Source organism: Lipophrys pholis (genome assembly GCF_963383615.2).
Source record: "Lipophrys pholis genome assembly, chromosome: 10".
Taxonomy (NCBI): Eukaryota; Metazoa; Chordata; class Actinopteri; order Blenniiformes; family Blenniidae; genus Lipophrys; species Lipophrys pholis.
In genome coordinates, this window is record NC_137640.1 from 28440589 (window position 1) to 28466261 (window position 25673).

The 25673-nt window shown below is 40.9% G+C and overlaps 1 protein-coding gene across 1 annotated transcript in view; it reads right to left on the minus strand.

The window, feature by feature from the left end:
* The window catches only part of shroom2a (shroom family member 2a), a 44125-nt gene that overhangs the window by 12556 nt on the left and 5896 nt on the right, over positions 1–25673 (minus strand). Inside the window, exon 3 of the mRNA XM_080473400.1 lies at positions 12688–12836. Within this exon, the coding sequence (XP_080329526.1) occupies positions 12688–12836 (149 nt within the window). The remainder of the gene's footprint in view (positions 1–12687; positions 12837–25673) is intronic.

Here is a 25673-nt window from a genome sequence, read left to right on the forward strand (position 1 = left end):
AAATAAAATGGGTAGCAAGTGGTTGCTTAACTGCATTTGTCTTCATGCAGGGACTCAGTCCAACATTAACAGATGGAAACTGCTTTGAGAAGTTTTAATCTATATTTCTGCCTTCTACAGTGGTCAGTCTGCAGAAGAAACATACCCTTTAAAGCGGTTCTTTCTGAGATGCATGTCAGAGTGAAAAAAGTACAGAGAAAAAAAAAAAATGGCAAAAAGTTTATTCTTTTAATACTCCAGTGTCAAAGTTGTGCACACATATTATTGACAGACAGTATATTTGCATGCTGTACAAATGGGATGGATATTAGTCATCTAATGATATGATCCACACAACAATGCAAATAGGGGCATGCCAATGGAGGCAGGTGATGAACCACAGGAGTGGGAGAGTTGCTACAACAGAAGCCACAATTATATTATCACTACAGTATTGATGATTGATAGGATTATGTGTACAGACCAGACTGGAAGGAGAATAGAGAATGAGAGGGAATACTACTGATTACAATGAAGCCACACAACTGTACCTCATGGAACTTCGCAAAATCTTCGTTAGAAAGCTCCTTGCCACATGCACGTCATTCTCTGAAGGCATTTTCTGAGCTACAATATCCACCATTTTCATATTCCTGGGCAGCAGGGAGGAGGAACACACACACACTAAGTGCTGACAATAGACATAAACACCAACTGAGATATAAAATATTGTTTCATTGCACACTCCAGCAGAAGAAAGGCTGCTGGAACCCCAACATAGAGATTATATTATTTGTTGTTCTATAACACCGACGCTTGATAATATAATTAATTTAACAGAGTCAAACATGCCCCAAGGTATTGAATTCACCTTGAACCAAAGCCAAAAAGAACCAAAATATTATTTATAATGTATCATATCGCTGAAGTTATGCATCTTGTATTCACAAAAAAAAGGTGAAGCTTGAATATAAGTTGGGCTCCTTTACACACTACAGCAGTCTGTGGTCATTTTATTGCAAAATGATGACACTGATTGGTTGAGCTCATTAGAGACCTTTGGGACACCAACATATCGTGTCAAATCACATGGAAGAACCGACCAGAGCCTTCAACAGACATCATGTCATTGGACTGTTCACTGAATGAGGGCTGCTCATCTGAATGCGACTCATGTATAAATGGAGCGACAACAGATCTGTTCAACACTCATCCTGCATTGCCTGTTAGTGGGACAATGATAGTACAGTATAATGTGGGTTATTTTGAATAATCTCAGCATTTAATGTCAATACTATTCACTATTCAGAACGGTCAGTTTGCCTCATCATCATGATGCTCATTTAACTCCGACCATGTGACAAGTTGTACCACAGGGCTAAAATTTCAAACCATAGTTCAGAAATTATTTCAAATAATGGCAAACAGATAACATGCATGCTGATGTACAGTTGTGGATTCAAGACATTAAATTTTTATTTAACAGGGAAAAAAAACATCCAACTTAATAAATGGCCATATTCACATTAAATATAAGGCGACATGTGGTGATATAGCTCCCTCTCCTGGTCAAATGGAGAAGCCTCATGAAACATTTGGAGAGACGTGTGACAAACAGAACAGCACGTCACTAAAACAGAGGAAAAATAAGGGCAGAGTTTCACTCATCTCTCATTAGGCTCATTATCTGAACAGGATGTGGCTGAGGTGAGCTGGCTGCACTCAGTCTTCGCCATATGGTCCCTGAGGGAACACAAGCCCAGCAGGGGGCAGGGGGAGGGCTTAAGGGAACAGAGAATCTCCTACACAATCAGATCAGCCTCCTCACCCCTCAATACAAGCTGTCGTCTGCCTCTCAGACTGCCTCTTTTCCCACTGACGCTAAACTACCATCGCTTGACATTCAATATGGATGGCAGAAAATCTGCTGTTATTCTAGACAATCTTGAGAAAATTTGTTTTGTGTTTAAAGAAATATATTAGGAGCAAGATTTATTCTAACTGTGTACATGGGATTTTTTGTGTGACATTTCATAAAACTTTGACTCGAAACACCTCAAACACACAATCTAAGTCGTAATCTTACTTGTAAATATTACATTAAACGCATTTCATACTGATATTTCTCATCTACACAGAACAGGACATAGTTACCTCAACTACAGATCAGACGGTTTTTACACAGACAACACTATCAAACAATAATCCCTCACTGGTGAAAAAATTAAACAAGGTGTTGGCTGCTTTCATTCTCAGTGGACTTAAGATTTGCCCTAAAAAGCTGTGAGGCCAGTAGGTCTTGCCCCCGCTGTAACCCCGTCCAAAGGCCTTCAATGATCAGATGACAACAGGTCCAAACAACAGCTTCCTCCAGAGCAACACATCTGAGAACAGACTCCAGGCTAAAGACGAATAGTATAAGCTCAGATACTTGCACCCTATGCTCGATTTTACAGATTGAGACAGAGAGATTTGGTTAAGCTTAAAAATGTGGGACAATTGCACAAAAATTAATTGTGGATTAGAGTGCAGGCTTATTTAGGAGACAAAGGGAAGCCAACATGGAGCTGGGTCTGCCTTGTCCCCCCACAGTCCATGTTTCTGGGGCACTAGGATCTTGCCACACATGGCGCCTGCTATTGGTATGCAAATGGGGCTGGTTTTATTAGGCCTATCGTCAGGACTACAGCTGGGCCAGCACAGAAATGCTCGGAAAGTGAATCAGTAGGCTGGAATAGGGGGCAGGGGGAGAGGCTGTTCTCTGAGTGATCAGGTCAGAGCTTGATTTCATGTCAGATGTGTCCGGTACTAACCAGTCTGCTTTTCAAAAGGAACCGCTCCCACAAACCAACAGCACCGGAGAACTCGGAGCTCAGTTAGTTGTGATTTTTTAAAGAAAAATAATTACAGATTATTGATTTTGCTCTACCTACTACCAATTCCCCTTAAAGATTAAATTGCATTTGGTTTGGAAATGTTAAGTCTTGCTGATCATGGCTTAACCTTAATGATGGGTGACCTCATACTGAATGATAAGACAAGAGCAATCGCGACAATAACAAAGTATTAGGGTCAGAAAAGCCAGGCAAATGAGACCAGAATTCAGTTCCAGGTATGAATGTAATCCAAAGAAAAGTTAAGAGGATAAAACAATAAGTGGGTAAAATGTAAAGTTGCTGTTGACTCACCAAGCAGGTGGAAGAGGGGGATGCAGCAAAAACCCAAAGAAGAAATGTGGTACCCCAGAGATGTTCCAGTGACATTAAACTGGAGCTCAGTATGAACAGCCGAAGGAGACCAGTTGCACCAGAGCTCTGGTCAGGCGCTACATTCCAGAGACACTTCAAAGACGGACAGAAATAAAGGAACATGCGGGCCACCGAGGTCCGAGCATCTTCACGTAACTACCACCGACTGCTTACCTCCGAGTGAACACCAGCTGAAGACTACCACATGATACTCAACACAGAACGGCCATCACTGCAACTTAAGTTCCCCTGGAAGAATTAGTTTGAACAGAGAGGAGATTTCCTTCAGGATTACTGGGGTTTTTCCCCTGAGAGGGGGTGGAAGAGTGCACAGAGAGGGAGGAGGGCTATTGTCACAGCCAGTCCCTTTGGAGTAGTCCCGTACCTTGCGTCGTCTCATTGGCTCTTAAGGGGCTAATATGCAAATGGTGGGATGAAATGCTGGACTCCTCTCTTCCCATCTCCTCTGTTTTGAGGCAGACATGCATTTCGATTACTATGGCAACAGGTTGATCTGTAGAGTGCAAGGGCACCCCCTTTTCTGAAAGCCTCGAGTAATGAGCACTGCAACTGCCCAAAAGGAGTGTGAGCAACATATGGCAAATACAGCGAGTGTCCAAAACCTGTTGACATGTTCGTTCAGATTGTGTTGGGTCCTGATTGGTGGAAGAATCAATGAGTAAGACTGGTTGTATGAATAATCTACAGTATATTCTTTAAACAAAAATTGCATGCAAAACTATGATAAGTTATTGACTTTTTATAGCTCTTCAGTTCATGTCAACCTGAAACTAGCTTTGTTTTTTCTTTCAATCTCTTTTCCCTGAATGTCCATTGTCTGATTTAGCGACTTACAGCTGGTAATTTTACACCAGGCTCATGCACGTGCCAAGCGTGTAATTTAATAATGGGCTCATCCGCAGTTTGTAATTTGAAATGGTCTAGATCGAGTATGAATTAGTAAACAACGCAAAACCCTTTCATTTGATATCAATTCAATCAAGTTTCAAATATATGTCATCAAGCTCAGTAAGTGCTTGTCATTTGACACCAGCTTCATTAAGCACTTGTCATTCTTCGTCAGCCTCACCAATATTCTTGCCTTGCGTGTTTTGTTCTTTTGATTTGACACAATCCACATGAAAATGCCAGTGTGCTGTACCTAAAGCATGAATACACATGAATCATTTGGAGTTGGCTCAAATTCATCCTCACAGCAGTGTTAGACATTATGCAATTTATCTCAATATCAACACCTCGAGTTGGAAACTAATGTGACAAAAAAATATGCAAAAGCTCTGAAATGTAGTCTATTTGTCTATATTATTTATTAATGTGTTAGGATCTGGTATTATAAACAGTACAACAATGCATGAGCTGGAAAGTGCGTTTTAAAAATCGGTTTCAAGTGGTAGCAATGTACTGCATTTTACCTCAAAGCAACCTGTCCAAAAACAACTACAAGTGCATCTGGCTGGAACACATTTCAATTCTACACAAAGGAACCACCCTAATCCAAACGGATATGGTTATTTCTTTTTGACGGAGAGAAAATAATCCTACAACTTCAAATGACAAACAGTCTTTTTTCTCTCCCTAAAATGTGTTCTGGCACTTTGGAAAGAGGTCTGGTGACAGGCAAGAAGATTAGTGAAGAAAGGTTGCAACTTTAAGCTGATAGGTAGGCAATAAAATCCACAGTCTTCTATTGTGGGGGAAGCAATCAAGCATGCAGGCCAAACAAGCTTTTCATTGTGAGGCGCTGCCACTGGATTATAGTCCTCACAAGTTTAAGAAAAGGTATCGCATATTATTTGGAATGTTAATGATATGCAAAAGAAACAAAACAATTAAATACATGTATTGTGTGAATTGAAATTATACATACACCACACATCCCAAAGTTAGCACAGCAGAGATTAATTTGTTCCAAGTCTTACCTGGAAGTGTTAAAAAGAAAAAAAAAGAAAATAAATTCTACTACATTTCTTTTCATGTTGCAGAAAATAAGCTCAAACAAAGTTAAAATCCCTTCATGTTTCGTTTATTTGCATAATCTTCACAAGCAAGCTCAGTCTAAAAAGCTTTAAAGGGGCCATATTATGCAAAATTCACTTTCTAATGGTTTTCCAACAGTACTAAGGCCTGTTTACACGACAACACCTAATCCGCTAAAAAAAAAGGAGTGTGTTTACACTGCAGCAGCGGACACAGAGACAACGATGTAGTTAGTATGCCAGGTTACTGGAGGGCGCTGTTGCTTGATTTTGTAATGAAACTACACAGACGTGTGTGCAGCAGACAAAACACTGTAAACGTGAAGAAAATGGAGAGAACCCGACATCCGCATGGACTGATGACGCATCGGATGATATCAGGGGAGAGTCTCAACTATTAAACTACTGATCTGGACCATAAAACTAGAATACGGACCGCGGGTCGTACCACTATGGGTCGGCCATGTTTGTTTACAACTGGATGAGCAGGAGGGAGGGGGTGAGATGTGCATGCTCAGTATCAGGCTCTGTAGCCTCCATCAGTCTCTGCAGGAGGGATTTGCACCGTGAAAGAATCTTTCCACCTTGGTAGCCGGATTAAAAACTTTGCGGATACAGTGTATCCGCAAACTGGTAAACGGACCCCCCAAAAGTGAAGAAAGTTTTGCAGATACACTCGAATTCGTTGTCGTGTAAACGAGGCCCCAATCGTCCTCATACCTGAAATGACGCCCCAGAAGTGAAGACAGTCTGTCCTCTCTCTCCCTGGCTTGTTTCACTTTTTAAAAAGTGTGTTGCTCCAACCAGCCAATCAGAAATCAAACCCTATATAGTGTCAATGGGGGGTTTAGCCAATCCCAATCAAGGTAGGCCCTCCCTTTGAATGCTCCCACAATTAAGCAGCTCTGCTCCATGGTACCACAAGAGGACGTACTTCCTCCTCCTCCCAAGATGGGCATGTGTGGGCAGAGCCAGTCCAGCTCACACAGACACAGCAGATTCTGAATGCAGCTCCTATGATCCAATATTCAAATGGGAGAAAATCAAGGAAAAACTGGATTTGGGGAAGTAAACTTTGAATTCAACAATTTCGGACCAAGAAGACCATGTGAAAGTGTTGTACTGCTGCATAATATGACTTCTTTAATAAAAGAAAAGAAACTGCATGAAAGCCACATGCCTTCAACATCAGTAACATCTTCTCCTCTGACCACTTTCAAAAAGGTCTTTTCTCGATGCATAGCCTTTGAAAAAGCTATGAACTGTAACCCATATTAGAATTGTTTGGAAGAGTGCCAATATAAAAAATGTGAAGCCTGTGGAAATTAGATTAGCAAATCTCAAAATCCTCCATAGTCGCATTTATCCACTAGTTAGCAAATAGTTTTCATAAAGGCTTACAAATGATATGGGCATGGCTACAAGTGCAAAAAAACTATGCCTTTTTCCAAATTTCACTTTTTATTGCAGTTGCTTTCCATTTATTGCAATACGTTTACAATGGACTTGAAATGTGGAACTAAAACTATTATTAGATCACGTCACTTTTCATTCATTCGACTGATATTTTGCTAATAAATGACAGTTTTGATCTCTCAACTATATTTTCTTTTACAGACTAATTCTTACAAACCCCTTCCCATAATGTCTATGTACAAGAGATGAGAGGCACTAATTATGTAAAAAGAATGAGCTTCACAAGCCAGAGCATCAAAAAACCTTGATTATTAACCGATGTATTTCAGCTTCATTCATTAAGTTATCTCACATCAAAAAAGTTATTTCATTAATTGGTTGCCATCACCAACCTATAGTTTTGTGTAGGGATGATGATACAGGAACGTTCATGTCCCCCTGCTGTGACGAAGCTGAAGCTGTTCTGTGGGAAAATATCCACGTTTGTCCTCCGTGTTACTTTAAAAGGATACCACCTCTTTAAATCGGAATTCTTTGAAAAACTGAGTTTTACCTAAGCTGGCACTTTAGTAAAACTGGAACTTTCTCACTGAGCTAAAGAACTTCAATGTCACATTAAACACATTAATTGACACTATATTTTCATGGTAAAGGGAAAAGATACAGTGAAGAAGCTACTATAATATTTTGCATATTTGATTTGGTTTTTGTAAAATCTTCCTTCTGATTTGAGATATTTGGTTGTTTTGTTACTTTTATCATTTCTTCTATTTTGACGTTGAACACACTACGGGTCCATCCTTTTGTAACTCCCCCCTCATTCATCTACTGGCCCAGGAACAGGAAAACCTTTAGTTTCAGTAGGATGCTTTGTCCTTACTCCACATTCTTCCTTTGAACGTTTTGAGCTGAAATTCTGAAAAGAAACATGTGATTTTTATGAAATGAACATAAAATGAAATGCAAATGGCTGTCACATGTTACAGGGAAAAGAGAGGAATGTCATATGAATGCCAGCTATTTGAGACAAAACCTGTGTGACAGTCGGTGGGAGCTCATCCTTCCACACTCACACCGAGAACCACTGGATCAGAGTGAACTCGTCCATGCAACAAAGCACAGCATCAACAAACAATGTGCAGCAGCAGTTACAGTATAACTGGGCAGGAAAATGCTGAGGCTGAAAGTCTGCAACCTGCACTTTGCAGGTGAGCTGCTGGATGCCCTGGAGGGGCTTGACAAAGGCCCTCTTTAACAAACCCTACAATCAAACCCGTCTTGTTTCGGGTGGGAGAGGTGAACCGTGAGCTCCATGTAATGACCAGAGCATTCCTGGGGTGAGTGGCATACCAGCTGTCAAGTCACAGGCTGTCCGCAGTGACCCACAGCCCAGAGACACCTGGAGCCCGGAGGTATCCAACCATCTCTGGATCATGAAACATCATTTATTTAGTATATTTCAGCTTTCAATGGCATCATCAGTGATAACCAGCAACTTGAGAGTTGAGCAACGAGACACACAACATACAGCAACAGTGTATATTAAAGATGACATGCTGTGTACTGTAAAGACTAGTCAAATACAGTCTATAAAGCTGACACATCTGATATAATAGTGCACATTAACATGTACCAATGTGTCAAAACATTCGCAAGATGCAAGCAAGGAGTTATTAAATGTTGGGTAAAATCAGCTGACTGTAGCTCCCTGAGGGGGATCTTCTCCTTAAACACTCCTAATAGGTGGTATGTGGTGACACAGTGTTTCTGAAGTGAGACACAAAGTGTGAGTGATGAACACAGCAGAAGATAGAGAAGATATTATGGCGTAAACAATAACGTGTGACCAAAACAACAAAATACTTCTGTACATTCCCAGAACACGCAGACATCTTCGCCAATAGGAAAAAGACCCCCAAACTAATCAAGGGGTGCTGGTAGAACGATGAATCCACTAAACTATGATTTCCTCTCTTAAGGCTTTAACAATTTTAAGAAATCTACTTACAACAAGAATTCACTGCACGGCATTCCAAACATACTGGGCAGGCTTATTAAGAAAAACAAAGCCTTGTAAATGTAAGCCAGCGCACAGCCGCCCCTGCTGAATGCTTACACTGTAACTTGGGTCTGTAAGCTTTTCCTGGTATAATTGGATTGTGCTTCAAAACTCTCTGCAGTCTTTGCTTATTAAAAACAGCCACATACCTTTGTTATTGGCACTGGAAACAACTCGGCTGAAGAAACATTTACAACTCCAATTGACAATTTCTCTTCCAACCTGAAATACTGAGACATTTCTGAGACTGTGGTACTTCTATAAGAATGCCAGAAGGGGGAAACCAAATACAACAACCGACAAAAAAAGAAAGAAAAAAAAAAAAAAAAAGATTGAACCCTCATGATGGTACGTTTAATGATTCATTCCACAGTTGGTCTCATGCACAGCACCCGCCTCCAGGCTTAAGGTGAGGGAACGCAATCCAGACCGCAGGGGTCCAAGCAGAGAGTAAAATCCTAACCACTCTGAATGCAGACGCAGTCAGCATAATGCTCTGAGGAAAGAGTTTAACTACATTATTAAAGCTATTTGTTTCCTTCGTATCAGCTGATCTCAGAATACATGCACAGTAACTGTAGTTTGCTCATGGATTTGACATTTCAGTCAGTAACTTGGAAAAACATGTCAATGTGGGAAAATCCTACTTTTTAATAGATGTATTAGGTAAACAAGTGTGCATGGTCATGTGCAATTTAGCTGTAGCCCTTTCACAAGATTTGTTTCTGATGCAAAAACACGTTCAACAAAGGAAAAACCATAATGCAGCAAACAGCACGACTTTAAAGATTTCCATTTGACAAGCCGAAGGTGGTGATGAATCACACAACACACTTTTGCCAAGGCAGTTGCGAAGACAGGAAGATGCATTCCCATAATAAAAAGGCCACACCCATCTGCTCTCTGTGTAACCTGCGTCAAGCCTCTGCCCCTTTGCCTGCACTGAGAAGGACTGCAGCATGGTTACAACAGCTCACATTAGTCACCACATGCAAAATGCATGACATGTAAAATCAAGCTCTTCCGCCTCTGCTGCCACTGAAGAGACCACACCTGTAGGCTGGGAGCAGGTTCTGACAGCTCTCTGATCCTCACCACTATCCAGCGTTATCCTCGAGATTAAAGCAGAGGTGTTTCACCACTGACACCTCACATGCACAGACACAGATTAACCAAACATCAGACGGCAGCATGTGTTCAGGCAGTGGCGTGGAAAGCAGCACGGTGAAGCATTCTCTACACAGCAGTGTGCAAACTGCAGCTGGATCAAGAGGGGAGGAAATATGACTGTGATTGAAGCTTTTTGGTTTGGTAATGAACTACTATCACTTTGCTGTCTTCTAAATTCAACACAGACTTGTTATTGTGGCCTTGGAAAATGACTGAGTGGAGATGCTATTTGAGACGGTCAGAACAAAGCAAATTCTTCAACATGGACAAACGGGAGGAACTATGAGTCTCCTGGGACCAAATGTCTGAGTAAAATAAAAAATGAACAATAAGACCTGTCCATGTAAGGAAATGTCTGTCTCAGTTCAGACAAACGACAACACTCTAGTCCAAGACTCATGGCTTCTTCCCTTCTGCAGCTCCATCTGTCCCGAGCTTTTTACAATTCTACCCCGGATCAGAAGGAAAAGATTTCATGATGTAGAAACTAATCATGTGAAAATACAGACATGCGTGTTAGCTGGCTGTCAGATAAGGTACTTTCAAAACTATTATTGAAAGTGGGATGACACATAATACAATTTTCAATTAACCGAGTACTTTCTCTCAGAGTATGAAGTATGCGTCCTCAATTTACCATTCATTTTACGAAAGCAAAGGCAATTCATTTAATCAATTGTGCAAAAGAAGTAATAACAGTGGAACGCAATTACTTTACAGGAAGTAGCATGTGTCGTCTGAAATGACAAAATTACAGCAACAATTTCACCTGATTAAATTTAAAAGACTTTTCCCCTCATTGCCTAAAGCTGCTGCACAGCATTCATTTCTGTTTCTTTATGGAAAAGTGCAGATTAATTATGTGCAAACAGCTCCCCAATGAACTCACTAACTTTATTAGGTTAAGCACCAACGAGCCAGGCTTTATGTTAAAGTATTAATATAATAATAACAAACGTAGTACTAAAGAGCTTATTCACTCAAACTGGGCTAATCTCCTTCATAGCAAATTTGTGAGTGAGGTTATTAAGACGTGACTGACAACGTTCTGGAAAAACAGCAAAAAAAAAATTGCACTATTAGCAGCCTGAGATTCAACCAGAGCGGTTAGTGAAGGAGAGGAGGACAACGCGACATCGTCCACAGAGAGACGGTCCAATGGACCGAGACTACTCGCAGTGAGAATATCATGCGACTCAAGGACAACTTAAAGAACCAATGTTTTATTAGGTAGTTTCTTATATTAGCCTTTTTACTATGGATGAAATATGACTGATGAAGGTTTATTGATTTTGAGTAAATAACAAAGGTAACAAAAAAACAAATCCCTACAGTCATTGTGGAAGAATATGTATGTGGTGTATTTGCAAAATCTAAAAAAATTAAACACACAGACCTCAATGAAATGTGACAAATCGAAACGGCCATAATTCCTACCAATAAACATCTTTTAAAATACTATATCCTAAGTATTTGTATCTAGCAAACATGTTTTTCTTTGTTAGTACAATAAAAATGATATCATGTCCACATGAGAATTAATAATCAAGTGTCAATGTGAAAGTGACACAACAAGTTGAGTCTTTCTTTTCACAAATGTAACTTCAGAAGTAACAACCCACCTTACGTCTACCGACAACACTAATAATGCTAAAATGTGTTCTGAAATGATATACGTAGCTCTCTGGGGGAAAGTGCAAAACATGTCCTGAATGTACTGTTTTTTTCACAGATCTGAGGTCTTTAGGTCTCTGAGGACAAAAGCAGTAAACAAAACTAATACCTTGCTCTGCGGTGTGAAATAAATAAGGGTTTTAAAGTTCTGAGAGAAAGCATTCCTCAAAATAGAACAGTGACTGACCAATTTTGTTTTCAGAACCTTTAAAAGAGTACAGATGTTTGTGGGGTTGTGTGTTCCTGCAATATATTCAGAATCATGTAGGATACTAAATGAACACAGATTGTTACACACAGTGAAACACCATAGTTTCTTGTTCTTATAATAAACAGTACTAATGAGGTTAAAAAAAAAAAAGAAGCATGATAGAAGGGACATACAGTCTCGTCCTTGTAGAGAGAAAAGTGATGTGTGGCCTTTGTACGGCAGGATTTGTTCAGGGATTACGCTATGATATGATACAATACTGAAAGCAATGCAGACAGCGCAGAGAGACAATGAGAGCAGTGTTTCACAAACAAAAAGGCCATTTGTAAGGAGACGCCGGGACCCCGTTGACAAGCAATCTATCATTTAAACAAGATATGAAGACAAAACAATCCCAAGGAGTCAATCATTCAAAAGGACTGACTTCGACAAAAGGAGTAAGTGTAATTACTTATTGTTGGTTTACACTTTCTATGTGTAAGGAGAAAGGGTAGAAGTGTGATGTAAGAGCTGCTGTCACAGAAAACATGGCACTGAGGGCGTGTTAACAACTGACGAGCAGGTGGAAAGAATCCACTACGTATAGTGCTGCTGGCAATTTAGCTTCCTCTTGTGTTCACACACCTGCGTGTGGGATGGAACAGGTGAAGTGAGGTCATTCACAACGTCTCTTCCTTGTTGCCCAACGTCAACGTTTCAGTTTCATCAGAAACGCTCACAAACAGAACTTCAGTAAAACCTGGCCAAACAGGATCATCCATCCACTGGGAAAGGAACAGTGACACCACAGACAGTGCAGGTTGAGCAGCAGACCCACGGCGCTCCTCTGTCACCTTGGTTTGTTTGAGATGTTACCAGGGTGACCTGGTTCAGCAGCACACGTGGGAGGAGGGGGAGGGGGCGGTGGGAGGGGACTGGGGCTTGGTTACCTACCTTTTCACCACCAGGCTGAGGGTCTTGTGGGAGCCTTTGACCAGGCAGATTGCCTCCTGTCTGTAGCCACTCAGGAGAATCTCGTTGATGTTGACAAGCTCGTCTCCCACCTGGAGACTCACAGCAGCTGCTTTGCTGCCCTCTTCCACCTGGAACACAAACACAGCAGATGGGAAGATAACGATATCTTATTATTTACAGAGCTTTAAATATTTAAGAATAGCAAATATTCTAACAAGCCTGCTCGTTAGCAAGTGAGAATAAGTGTTACGCTTTATTCATAAAGTATTATTTTAGGGCATGAAGAGAAGTCATATCATTGAAAAATCCAGAGAAGAGAGAAATGTTCCAGCAGTGAGGACTCCCATCAGGACAGAAGTGTATCATAGGATATAGGTGACATGTCAGAAACATTCCGTGGGAGGAGACTTCCCTCTAATGCAACCCTGGACACACATACAGGCCTTTGGTTGACTGTGAGGTAAACTGCATGATACATGCAATATACCTGCTTTAGTTGTATTTTGAAAATGGATGCTTATGTTGCATTAATATATGTTCTCCGTGTGTGTGTGTGTGTGTGTGTGTGTGTGTGTGTGTGTAAGCTTTATGGTGTGTTGACTAGCAGAGCTGACAGTCATTATCATGCCACAGGTAATAGTTTTCAGGAATGTGAAATCGGTGGATCCACTCGCAACAAAAAGTCAAGAAGCAGAAGTGACACTGTCTATATCATATCACTGTCTGTGAACACAATGTTTATGTAAAACACACTCTCAGAAACTACCTCCATCCTTCCCTTTCTAAGGCCCATTTCAAAATCCAATGAGATAAAATGAAAAACTGTACGGTAGACTAACTAATCAAAAGTACAATCTCTTCTGGAAACTATGGAAGCATGTTCTGCAGACTGGAGAGGGGAGCGACAATCCAGCTTGTTATGAGCAGATACTTCAAAAGCCTGCATGTCTCATGTTATGTGGCTGCATTAGTGTCTATTCTGTGGAAAGCTCACACATCGGGAAAAGCACTGTGCTGAAGTGTTTAGGGCAACATCTGCTCCATGCAAACATCTCCTGTAGGAAAGGCCTTCATATTTCAGTAGGACAACACTAAACCACATACTGCATCCATCACAACCGCATAGCTGGAACTGGCAGGCCTGCAGTACAGAGCTTTCACCAAAATATAACATTTGGAGCATTTAGAAGTTTGTTGATCAGCAAGTATCATGTAAAACTCCGGCAGCTTGTCTTCTCAGGCATTTACGACCAGAGGTTACAAGAAAACTGGGCCATGTTTGCAATGCCACACAATAGTAAACATGTCACATGTCGATGTCTTACAAAACCAAAATCAGACATTTGTTTAAAGAAATTGTAAAATGTCATAAACCATCTGGTTGATTTATGAAAAATTTGTAATCCTCGCGTTCTGTTCTTTTTCAGATATTTTGGGTTTACACGTCATTCCCACCATTTGTCATTTAAAAGTTGAAATCTAAAGGTGTCTCTAGAATCGGCTGTAAAAATAAACAGGTTTGGGCAGCCTATTCTATTTTAAGCATTATTACTTAATACCTGAAGACTAATTTGTGACATTAATGACACTTACAGAGTTACTCAAACACACAATGCTTTCAGAGAAGTCTTCTTCTCATGGACTCAAAAACCCTTAAAAAAAAGTTATGACACAAAAATATTCAAAAAATAAAATGGCACATGCTTCGAAAAGTATGCTCGTCTTATAGTTCATTTGTAAATTATGATAGAAGTAATACTGAATATCAAGAAATGAATATGAACCTCGTCGTACCGTCACTAAGCCGTCAGAGCAGCAGGCATACAGAGGATGCTGCTTAGTGAATACTTGTGTAAAACAAACCGTAAAGCCACCAGTATCGTGATGAAACCCATTCTAAGTGGATTTTATAGCGGAACAGTGACAGAGGACACACCACAGTGTTTATATAAATTAACAGCAGGGAGGCGAGCTTCTAAAGGAAAGAGGGAAAGGCTATAAAAATACTTCAAAACGCTGCTGTCTGAGGCAGTGTCACGAAGTGAAAACAAACCATAGCATGTTCAACTGAGAGCACACACCTGCAATAACACAGTATGAAGAAGAGAGAAACACTGAATTCTTAACAACTGCTGGTGTTGGCAAATCTCTGAAGACGACACACTGACATGAGGCTGGACTCCAGCTAGACGATATGAAAGTGAGCGAGGCCCGGCTGCAGCCAGCGAAGCGTCGGAAAGGTCGAGTGTTCTGGTCGGCGCTGTCCTCACACTGACGCACAACGTCAGATATGAGAGGTGAAAGAAGTGCAGCAGCGCCGCGTGGAAAGAAAAGCAGCGAGCGCTCTCTTGGCAGTTGGCACATTAACACACAAAAGCCAAGCTCTGCAGCTGATTATCAGTTCTCCACTCAACCTGCGAGAGACTGAGGGAGGTGGGGCGGATGACTCAACCGCACAAGTATGTGTAGGTTTACAGGCCATTACTTCTTATATGGTCTTTATCCACAGCTCAGAAAACCAGAGCCCCAGATAGGACTGATTGTACTATAGCCTCCTTCCATTTTTCTGTAACGCAGGGTTAATGTGGGGCAGACCCAGGATTTTTATGCTGGCTGGCAAGATTCCTGAGTTGGTCCTGATATGGTTGTGTATTTTCAAAAGAACTGCTGCCTGGTTTGCTCTCAGCTACACTGTTTAGAATAGTTACAAAACAGCCAAGTTTGACTCCAGAGCCTGTGTTCACACTGATTTATCGGATTTTAAACTGAATAAGAAAAGCCCGTTTGGGTACGTTCCACAATGTTAAATTAGCGGTTTTGAATTGTGCAGAACAAGGGTGTTATTTTCTTCAGAGGTGTCGGTGGCCAGGTAGTAGATTGTTTTAAAGGATAGTTCGATGAGAATGTCTGTATTTTTCTCTGCTAAATACTCTGGAACTTTCCAACCTCGTATGAGGACCCACATATAAAACACATCAATGTTTGACAAAGGCACGAAAAGCTGCTGTAGTTTTAGCCAAATATAAGAGATTATTCATCGGGAATGAATACATGCAATACTTTAAATATAGAAATATATTTCCGTGTTCTTAGATGGTCACAAAACAGAATATTTTGATCTTTTCTAAAATCCACAAAATAAAAAAAGTTTTCTTCTGCATGAATCAACCGGCGCTCCGTCCTCTATAATAATAAGAATGTGTTTAATCACAATCCCGTAAATGTAACAGCAGAAATGGCAGCTTGCCCAACGTCTGCAACCATCCATCCATCCATCATTTTCTCACGCTTATCTGTTTCCGGGTCACAGGGGTGTCAGTCTGAGCACCGTCACCCAGATCACATTGCACCGATTAAGAACCTTTCCTGCGGGTGGTGAGCCCACGGGAAGGTGGCGCCCGGCGTGGGACATGAACTCTCTACCTAGAGATTGTGAGTCTCATGCTCTACCAACTGAGCCAGCCGGGGGGCTCGTCTGCAACCAGCACCTAATGACATGGATTGAAAAACAATTACCAGTCACAACAGACACATTCAGTCCAAACCGTCCTGGTGGACATACTGACAGTGATAGAAGCTGCTGAAATGAGAACCAATTGGCAGAAGATCAAGTTCAGTTCAAGTTCATTTTTGAATTTTTTTACAGTAAATGTATAACAATCATAAATCATTTATGATTAAAGTCATTAAATCCACATTGTGTGGTGAAGCAATCCCTGTTGAAGCAGATGTGGCCGGTACAGCAGTTACAAAAAGGCCGCAGCGAACTAACAAACAAGTCTGCAACACTGAAAAACTACAAAACTATAAACTGAGACATTTTTAGATTTTTGCAATAAAATCTTTCCCAAATACGGATTTTAAAGTGGCTTGAATAAAACATTTTGTTGAACTACCTTATCTTCTTATGCGAGCCGGTTGCTATACCAACAAGTAGTTAATCCCATCTTTTCTGAAAACTGATGTACATTAGACAAGTACAAGAAGGTTTTTAAGAACTATAACCTGTTTTCAGCCCAGGGCGACATAGTTCACCGATTCACAACCTTATAAGAAAACTGGCCCCTTTGGAAGGAATATTTTGAAGAATGTAAAAAGAAACATGAAGAAATCATGTAGAGAGGTGAAGAAAACAAAGACGTGTAAAGATGGAGTTTCCACAACAAGCAGGAGATTCACACTGCTCTTTCAAACACTTTTGGCTACCGAAGCCCAATCAGCATGAGCCATACCACATCCTTTGTTTACCATCTTCCTCCAGGCTATAATCAGTCCAGCTGCAGCCATCCTGGATTCCAGCGTATCCTCAAAAATAGCCTCATGTCCCTGCATGGGTCATAAAGGGAAGGATATGGTGGCAGAGAAGGTGAGGAATGTGTGTTTTGTGCTGACAGACGTCCTGTGCTGCATGCCGACAGGGAACTCAAACTTCTACGTGTGGTTTTATCAGTGACAATGCTCGCTGTAGTTTGACAAGGTACCGTAAACAAACTCAGTCACAGCTGACATTTGCACAACTTTCTCTCTCATTTGGCGTCTTATCATCTGCCCACGCCGCTCTAGACAGATGTTTAAATATCTGTTTTGGGAAATGTGTGCAGCAGATCTATATTTGGTTGTAATATGTGATTGCCATGCAACCCACGCATCTGCAACAGAAATATAGGCTGTGGAGATGGAACTTCTCAAGATCCATTAAAAAATGTCTGTACTTTATCAACGCAATGTTGACCGCTTGAAAATTGCAAAGGCTCAAATAAACAGCAGGTGTCTTGACCTTTAAAGGAGACATATCATGCTTTTAAATCCTTCCTTTTTACATATAAATCATACAGTTGTGGTCTATACAACGCGAAACTGCAATGCTTGGGTCTGAATTCCTCATTATTATAGCTCCACAGGCCCCTTTTCAACCCCTTTTCTGATGCGCTTCTGAGAGCAACTCGTTTTGGGGCGGTCTCTTCAAATGCAAATGACACACTTCATACCCCTCCTCCTCTCCAGGTTGCAGAGGTCACACTCGGTTCAACGTCACCCTGTTCGGCCATCTTTGTAGTTTGATAGAACAGATACAATTATCTAGCGGCGCAGAAACTTTATATTCACACATTATTTACAAAATGTCAACAACGGAAGATTTGTCCATCCAGCCATACATGTTGGAGCCAGAGTCGGACCCGGCGGAGCGAGATGAAAATGACGATGATGCACCTTCAGAACAACGTCTTCATATGGATGTAACGCAATGGTGTGTTACTATATTTACACTAACTTCTCCATCCATGCCCACTACTACAATACTGCCTGTATTACAACGACTATTTAACACAGAAGTTACATTATAATCTAAAACGAGCACACAGCGCTAACATATGAAGACGGTGCAACTGCTAATGCTAACAAAACAATGACAGGGACGTCTTATCATCACACTTTTTAGCGTTATATACAGCTTACCGAAGTGCTCTGTTCGTCGTCTCCATAGATAGAAGGAACTGACCGCTCAATCAGACCAAGTCTTTCGGCAAATCCTTCTTTATACTGGCGGAGGTTGCTGAAGCAGTCGTCCTTAAAGTGATTCGCGCACACAAAAATGACCTTACCCACAGATGTGGGTACATTTCTGTGAAAAATAAAACTCAACCAGGCACTTCGAAAAGGTTCTGATGCTGGGAGACGGTGTAACGAAGCTTGTGGGTTACTACATCCAACAACCGAACATTTCGACTTATCCTCTCGTAACTTCGGCACCCTTAGGTTGGACTACAAAATCGCAGCGAGAAACAAAAATGGCGGATTGCTCGAAACGTCGATGTCCTAATTTGGCAGTTCCGCTGAGAATACTGTGACGTCATTGTTCAAAAAACGTAATAGAGAATAGAAAAATCGAAACCGATCGCAAAATATGACCAAAACAGAATATAAAGATATCAACGGAGCACCTGAAGAGACTACTTTGAACTTTTCTGTACTTCTAAACACTCTAAATATACACCAAAATGCATTTAAGGGCTAAAAAAGTGGATTTAGCATGATATGTCCCCTTTAAAAGTGTTTGCACGTTAAACATAAAAGCTAAGCTGATGTTTGAGTGTCACAGACACAAAAAAACAACAAAAGGCAAATGTGTATTTCTGTAACTGCTCATTCTTCCACAGTGTCTTTGTCTATCTCTTGTTTAGACGGCATGCTCAAAGGGGCTATTTACACAACTTTTTCACACAAATTAGGCCCTACCAAAGGTTACCGTTCAGGTTTGCCCCATGGAATGAAAGCAGAGAGTCGGGGGAAAAAAGGTAAAGCGATCCTTTTCTATTACATATGGACTCAGTTTATATTAAGCATTGAAATGTGTTTTCAATGATCAGATTTGAAAGCTTCTGAAAATCCACAGAGAAACTACTGTGTTAGTGCTCCGGTCCATGTTGCCACAAGCTACATTCTTTGTTTCTGAGACACCGTCAGGTACCAAGAGTTAGAGGGGCATGTTTTTATCATCAACATTTGTTTCCTGTCATTTCTTTCTATTGTATTTCCTGTTACATCAATCATTTGTAAGATGAGCTTTAAAGACTAAGTCACAGATGCAAAAGGTATGACAGTTACCTATCGATGAGGAAATATCTGACAAACTTCTTCTATACGAGTAAAAGCCTCTGCCCAGCAAACCCTCAATTATGCTTTTCATAGAAAATGGACCCCAGCAGCTATTACCAACACAGTTTTTTACAATGAAATTATCTAAAATTCCAATCAAATCCAATTAAAATGTGCCATTTTAAAATCCCACTCTGGTTATTGCTGAACACTGAATCTAGATAGTGTGTCCTTGTTTTGGCTGTATCAATTGGCTTCACACTTCCAACACACGTTATGAACTACTGGGACACTAACATGGACCGGAGGAATGAGACATGATCCAATGATGCAGGTTAAAACCGTAGGCAACAATTCCGACCACTAAACTGCACACACACACATTCCCACTCCTCATCAATGAGATGTGCTGCTTCTTGTTTTCGACCATCGTTTATTCAAGTGTCAAAATCATGTACCTTTGTGTTTGTTGTTGCTCCTTTGCTAATTTATGTACCTGCTGGAAAATCATGTTAATATCTAGACAGTGCTGCTCTGGTTTGTATAATCTAACAATGGTTGGAAAGTGTGTGGATCGGTGTGATAATGGTAAATGTAAAGCATTAACAAGGCTGTTGTTGCCCCCGCCCCCTCCTCAAACTTCTCTCTTCTCTCTCTCTTTAAGTGTCGTCCCCGTCCCCCCCGGTCGTGTACGGCAGCCATGCCAGCTTCTACTAAAGACAGTGGAGGAGACTCCAGGTCTCTTCCTGTTGCAAGAGCAATAACTGTTCTGACACCGGAAGGATCTCAATCACTTCATATTGTTTGTCCAAGCTGCTGAACAGGACAAGGGGAGAAAAAAATTAAATAAACCGTAGGCATACTTTCTGCAGTGTTTGTCTTCCTTACTTGCTCACGCCTATAAAATTGTTGATTTAATATTATGACAGTAAATATATGCACAATATAGGATTATTGACATAATTCTTTCCTTGTGATATATAAATTGAGATTTTTCTTTTAGAACTTGAAAAGAACTTTTTGGAAAGAGTGAATCATTCCAGGTTGACTGGAGTGGCTCAATGAAACTTACTCTATCCCCTTGGAGTCTTTCTTCATGTGCATTTCAACACTGAAATACAAAGGGCATCAGACACGTTCAGACCTGACACTACACATCAGGGAGAACAATGTGATGGTTGCCGATGGTCTTATGCCTCCTACACACTATTGCTGTAACAATTAGACTTTTGTTTATACTTGTAGCATGTCAATAACTTGGTGTGACATACAGTTTGACTGCAGGACGTCGATCACCACTGAGACGGAAGGAACTGTCTGTTTGTTCTGTGAATGGACCGGTGACCTGCCTGCCTTCAACCAACATGAGCTGGGACTGGCTCCTGTTCCAGAGCTGAGGAATGCTGTAACGAACATGGATGATCAACCCCTTCGGATATATTATATACTCGATCCACCTGGGCCATCAAGAGTGCAGCGAGAGTCCTGACAGGAAGCAGCAGGAGACCACAACACTCCAATATCAGCTTCACTTCATTGGCTTCCTGTTCAATCAGGAATAGAATTTAAAATCCTTCTTTTAACAACCAGGCTCCATCATATCTTAAAGAACTGTTCGTCCCACATAACCCAGCAAGAGTGCTGCTTACTGGAGGTTCCTAGGTTTTCTACCAGTAGAATGGAGGCGGAGCTTTCAGCTGTCAGGCTCCTCTCAGGTGGAACCAGATCCCAGTTTCAGTTAGGGAGGCTGACTCAGTCTCTACTTTGAAGGTTAAGACTTTTCTATTTAATGAAGCTTACAGTTTGGGCTGGTTCAGAACACCCTGGATCATTTTCTAGTGAAGCTGCTGGAGGTTTAGGCTGCTGGAGGGCCGACACTGAGCTTCTTTCTTTTCTCACTCACCATGTTTATTTGCCACTAACATTTGTCTCTGTCCTGTAGTTTGTGCTCCCCCCTCCCTCTCACTCCTTCCGGCAGGATCTCTGAAAGTGGAACTGGAAGTTTGTGGTCTGAGCCTTCAGCCCCCATCCGTCTGCAGCAAGTGGATTTGTCTGCTGAATTGAATGGAGAAGCCCTACCCTCTACCTCAACCAGGGTTTGAATCCCCCACAATCGTGTGTCTGTCCCAGCCTTTTCTCTCCTTCTACCCCCTCACCCCAACCACATTCTACTGGTTCTCCCTGTTCAAAGGGTTTATTCATTCATTTGTGAAGCTAAGTTGTTCTTGTGGTATTTAGGTGTATAAAAAACTAAACAAAATAAAAAGTCTGTTTCTGCATTTTGTTGGTTGTAGCAGCAGTCGCACTCTGAGAAGCAGCGAGCAGGACATCCTAAATGTGCTTCAGATCATTTCATTTGATGGTCATTGAAATGGGAGCTTCGTTTGCTGTGCCACTTCAGGCTACAAAGAAAGATATTGTCCATAAAACACATTGCCACCACGGCTCATCTTGAATGAGGGAACGTCGAAGGTCCAACAAAACAAATTGTGCCTTTTGTTTCAGAGTTTCTTTAAATCATCTCCTTTATCAACACGCATTTTGCTGTGAGTGCTTCACTATCTACAGAAGCCAGAGGGACCTCTGCACGGCCTTTTTCACTATTCTCACCAAACTGTAAGTCAACTCAAAGACGGAAATTCATTGGAACGATAATCAAAAAATACACCTAACTTTTACGGTCATGATGTGTGTTTGTCTTGTCATCTGCTCCATGTCCCTTTCTCTGACAACTCACAAAATATTCTAACAACCGCCATCCACACCTCCTCTATCTCTTCTATCTTTTACAGGAGCCATCATTACTTGCATTCTACATGAATCATCTTTGCTCTAAAGCTTGAAGCAATCCTGGGGCAGTTGAGTCTAGCCCACAATGCTGCCACACAAAGGATTCAATAATTGGTAAAACCTGTTTTCCTGCAGGTCATTTATTACAGCGTGTAAAAACAGAACCATTTTTTTGCAGCATGTCTGTTACGGTTTCTTTCAGAGCAAACAATATTTTCTTCTATATAAAATCCGACCCTGACAGAAGAGACATATGTATGAGGTTCATGCCCAGCTGGCTTGTGTAAAACAGGATTATTTAAGTTTATTGAGCCTAAGGACGTTAAGTCCAAGAAGACCTTGAGTATAACCTGAGCTATGAGCGGTATGTTAAGAATTTTAATTAGATCCAGGACATTTTTCAAACCAATACTCTAAAGCTATCATCAAACTATGGACCATACTGTCTTTTTTGTCTTTCAATAATATTGTGCCTGATGGTGATATCTGATGTTAAAAAAAACAGCCAAGAAAGTTATTGATGTTGATTAAAAAAAAAAAAATCAAATAATGGTGAACTGGTTTTTTGGTTAGTACAGAAAACTAAGACGTTGATGAGAAAGCCAAACTACATGATCATTTCTCATACTTTCAAGTAAAACCTGAACAATCTAGTGCTCGATAACCACATTATATTTGATTTGTTTAACAGATCTAAGTCTGGTGACATTAGTCATGAATTGATATGGGGGAAAACATCATCTGCAGCGAGAAACACACAGATATTTCATGACTTGTTCAGGTTTTAATTAAATAAACTCTAAGCTACAATGTAATTTGAACTGAGGAAATACAGTGAAATGCACTGTTGCTTTTAAACCTCACCGGTCTTTATTAAAGCGTCATCTTACACTCTTCAGAGGATCACAGCAGCTTTCTTGAGACAAAAGACATGACGCCAGTGCAAATCTGACAATTACTTCAAGGCAGCACAAATTAAAATAGTTTTCTTTCAAAACATTTAGACTTTCTTACTGAAATCATGTGTGTGCATGATAAACAATATTGTTTTTTTATTTAGTTTGAAAGAGTTTTTAAATTCAGCACTGTCTGGGTTAAATGTATTTTCTTTGACCATTAGCCCTCATGTTCACACAGCTACAGCCCGTTGGCGTCCTGACATCCAGGTCCATGGTGGATTGCTGTATAAACCACTGCGCCTTTTCTTTCATAAATGCACTTTTATTTGATGCCAATATATTCAGAATACTTTCCATGGGTACTGGAAAGAATGTGCATGCTCTCCCTGGCTGTTTGTAAATGTTTGGGAAACGTTACTAAATATGCTCACAAGCGCAGGCACTCACTAATATGGTCAGTGGCTCATGTGTACTTTGGAAGATTGCCCATTCACATTGGCACAAATGTCAGAGTGAAGTTTATATTGACTTTCGTTGAAAAGGTGACTGGGCATGAGGCCTTGGCTTCACCTGCATCCACGGTCTGAATGAAGCAGCAAACTCACAGCTATTCAAGCTGAACTGTGAATCTAAAAGCTTTCCGCCACAGCTGGATGGATCTTTCATTATAATGACAAATTTAGATTCAGCAAACAACCAAATGGTTTATTTAGATCTATGGAGGACTGCTTAGTGTGGGATTCTTCAGTTTGTGGCTTTTTCCTAGACTGCAGCAAGTTTCTACCTTCAAGACATCAATACTATGAGCTGCCTCAAGCCTACTTACAGACTTGTATGTTGCTTGATGTGCTGTACTTTTGGAGTTTTGTTTTCGCTGTGGAAGCCTCTTCCATAGTGACCGCTGCACCAGCTGGTGTCCTGACTGCTCCGGATTCTGTTAGTTTCTGTTCAGTGTTAGTTAGAAGGAAAACAAATGCTCCACAGTAAAGACTCAAACCCTGGTGGAAGCCTCGCCGTGACTAGTCGGCCAAATAGTTCCATGGCCGCCCCCTCACGAGCCAGCACCAGAAATATTACTACTCTGTTTTATCCATGTACAGAGAACTAGGCAAACCTCCTGTGTCGACCTGCCTGAAGTCGAGACCATAGAGCCATCAGACTGCAGCTCATCTCCAACATGGCATTGCACGAGTGAGCGGCACTTTTTTAAAGTCTTCTTGCTGAGTCGGGAGTATGTTCATCAAGAAAATCAAAACAAGGGTAGCATGTGGACTGTGTCAGAAAAGAAAGGCAGTCTGACATTGTTCACGCTCCTATCCGACCCAGTTTAAAAAGAGAACGCTGCTCAGCACAACAATGACCCAACAGACATCCGTTAACTCTACTGATGGTAATGACTTGAGAAGGCTAATGAATACACAGGGCCGGGATGCAAAATGATAACCTTCAGAATAATGCACATTGCAAAGTCCTTTCTACTTCAGCAGAAATTAAAATCTGATAAAGTTATTGAGATTAATGGCTCGCAACACACATTTTACAGAAAGTTTAAAATACTTGACTAAAAGTGTTTTCGTTTTATTAAGACAAGTAAGTCCAACATTCTCAAAATGTTTGTTTAGTTATCAGAACATAAATGATATAAAATAGCTATGGATATGATCAATGGATCTTTCACCCTCTAGAGTCAGCACCTGCTCCAAACACTAGGGCCTCTGAGCACTAACTGGCTCTGCCCGTCTTCCCCAATGGACCTTCCCTTGAAGTCTGATTAACAGCTTCTTCTCTCTATTAATTGTTGGTCACAGAACTAAAAAAATAAAATGAGGAGGATTACATTTGTCTAAAGCCACGTTGATGGTTCACACTCATCAGTGATTATTTTACACAGACTTTACTGCTTCACATGGAAATTCAACAATAGGCTTCATCCACTGTATTATTGTTCATGAAGCAGTCCAAACAGCCAGAAGTAAATATATACACTGACAAGTAGAAGAGCAGCCTAAAATATGTTTACTTTTATTGGAAAAACAAAAGAAGTGGGTCGATAAAGAGCAAAGTACTCCTACGCATACACTGTAGATACCACTGTGTCTGCGGTATCTTCACATACTGATGTCATCAAAGAGACAAATGGTTTGAATAAGAGCCTCCAGTATTTCTTTCCTACTGAGCAGACAGTAGTCTGGATACAGTCAGAGGAGAAGTGGACTTACACACAGTGTCATCTGGTCAACACAAAAGACTCAACAACAGATTTTGGTGAATCAAAGTCTAGAATCAGAGAGGCCCTCTCAAGGAGCACAAAGCACAAACCCTGTCTTAATATATCTCATCATGCCATTCCAACAGGCTTCGGACTGTCACAGATTATTCACTGCATTCAGATAATCAAACAAGGCTCAAACATTCCTCTCCTGCTCCTGGTACCACAAGCTTCCCTTCCAACTGAAACTCAACTCAGCTCACATGTATGAGAGAGCAAATGTCCAGGTGAGACCTAATAACACACAGCGAGCTAAACCTGGAGGCCCTTCAATCAGCCGGAGAAATCTGTGTTGAGTATAGCCCATGACTAATTTATTTTGTTTGGATTACAGTACAATAGAATCTTGCCGTGTCAGCCAGGAGAACTTTGATTATTTAAGGGAATGTAATTACACAGATGAAAATGTT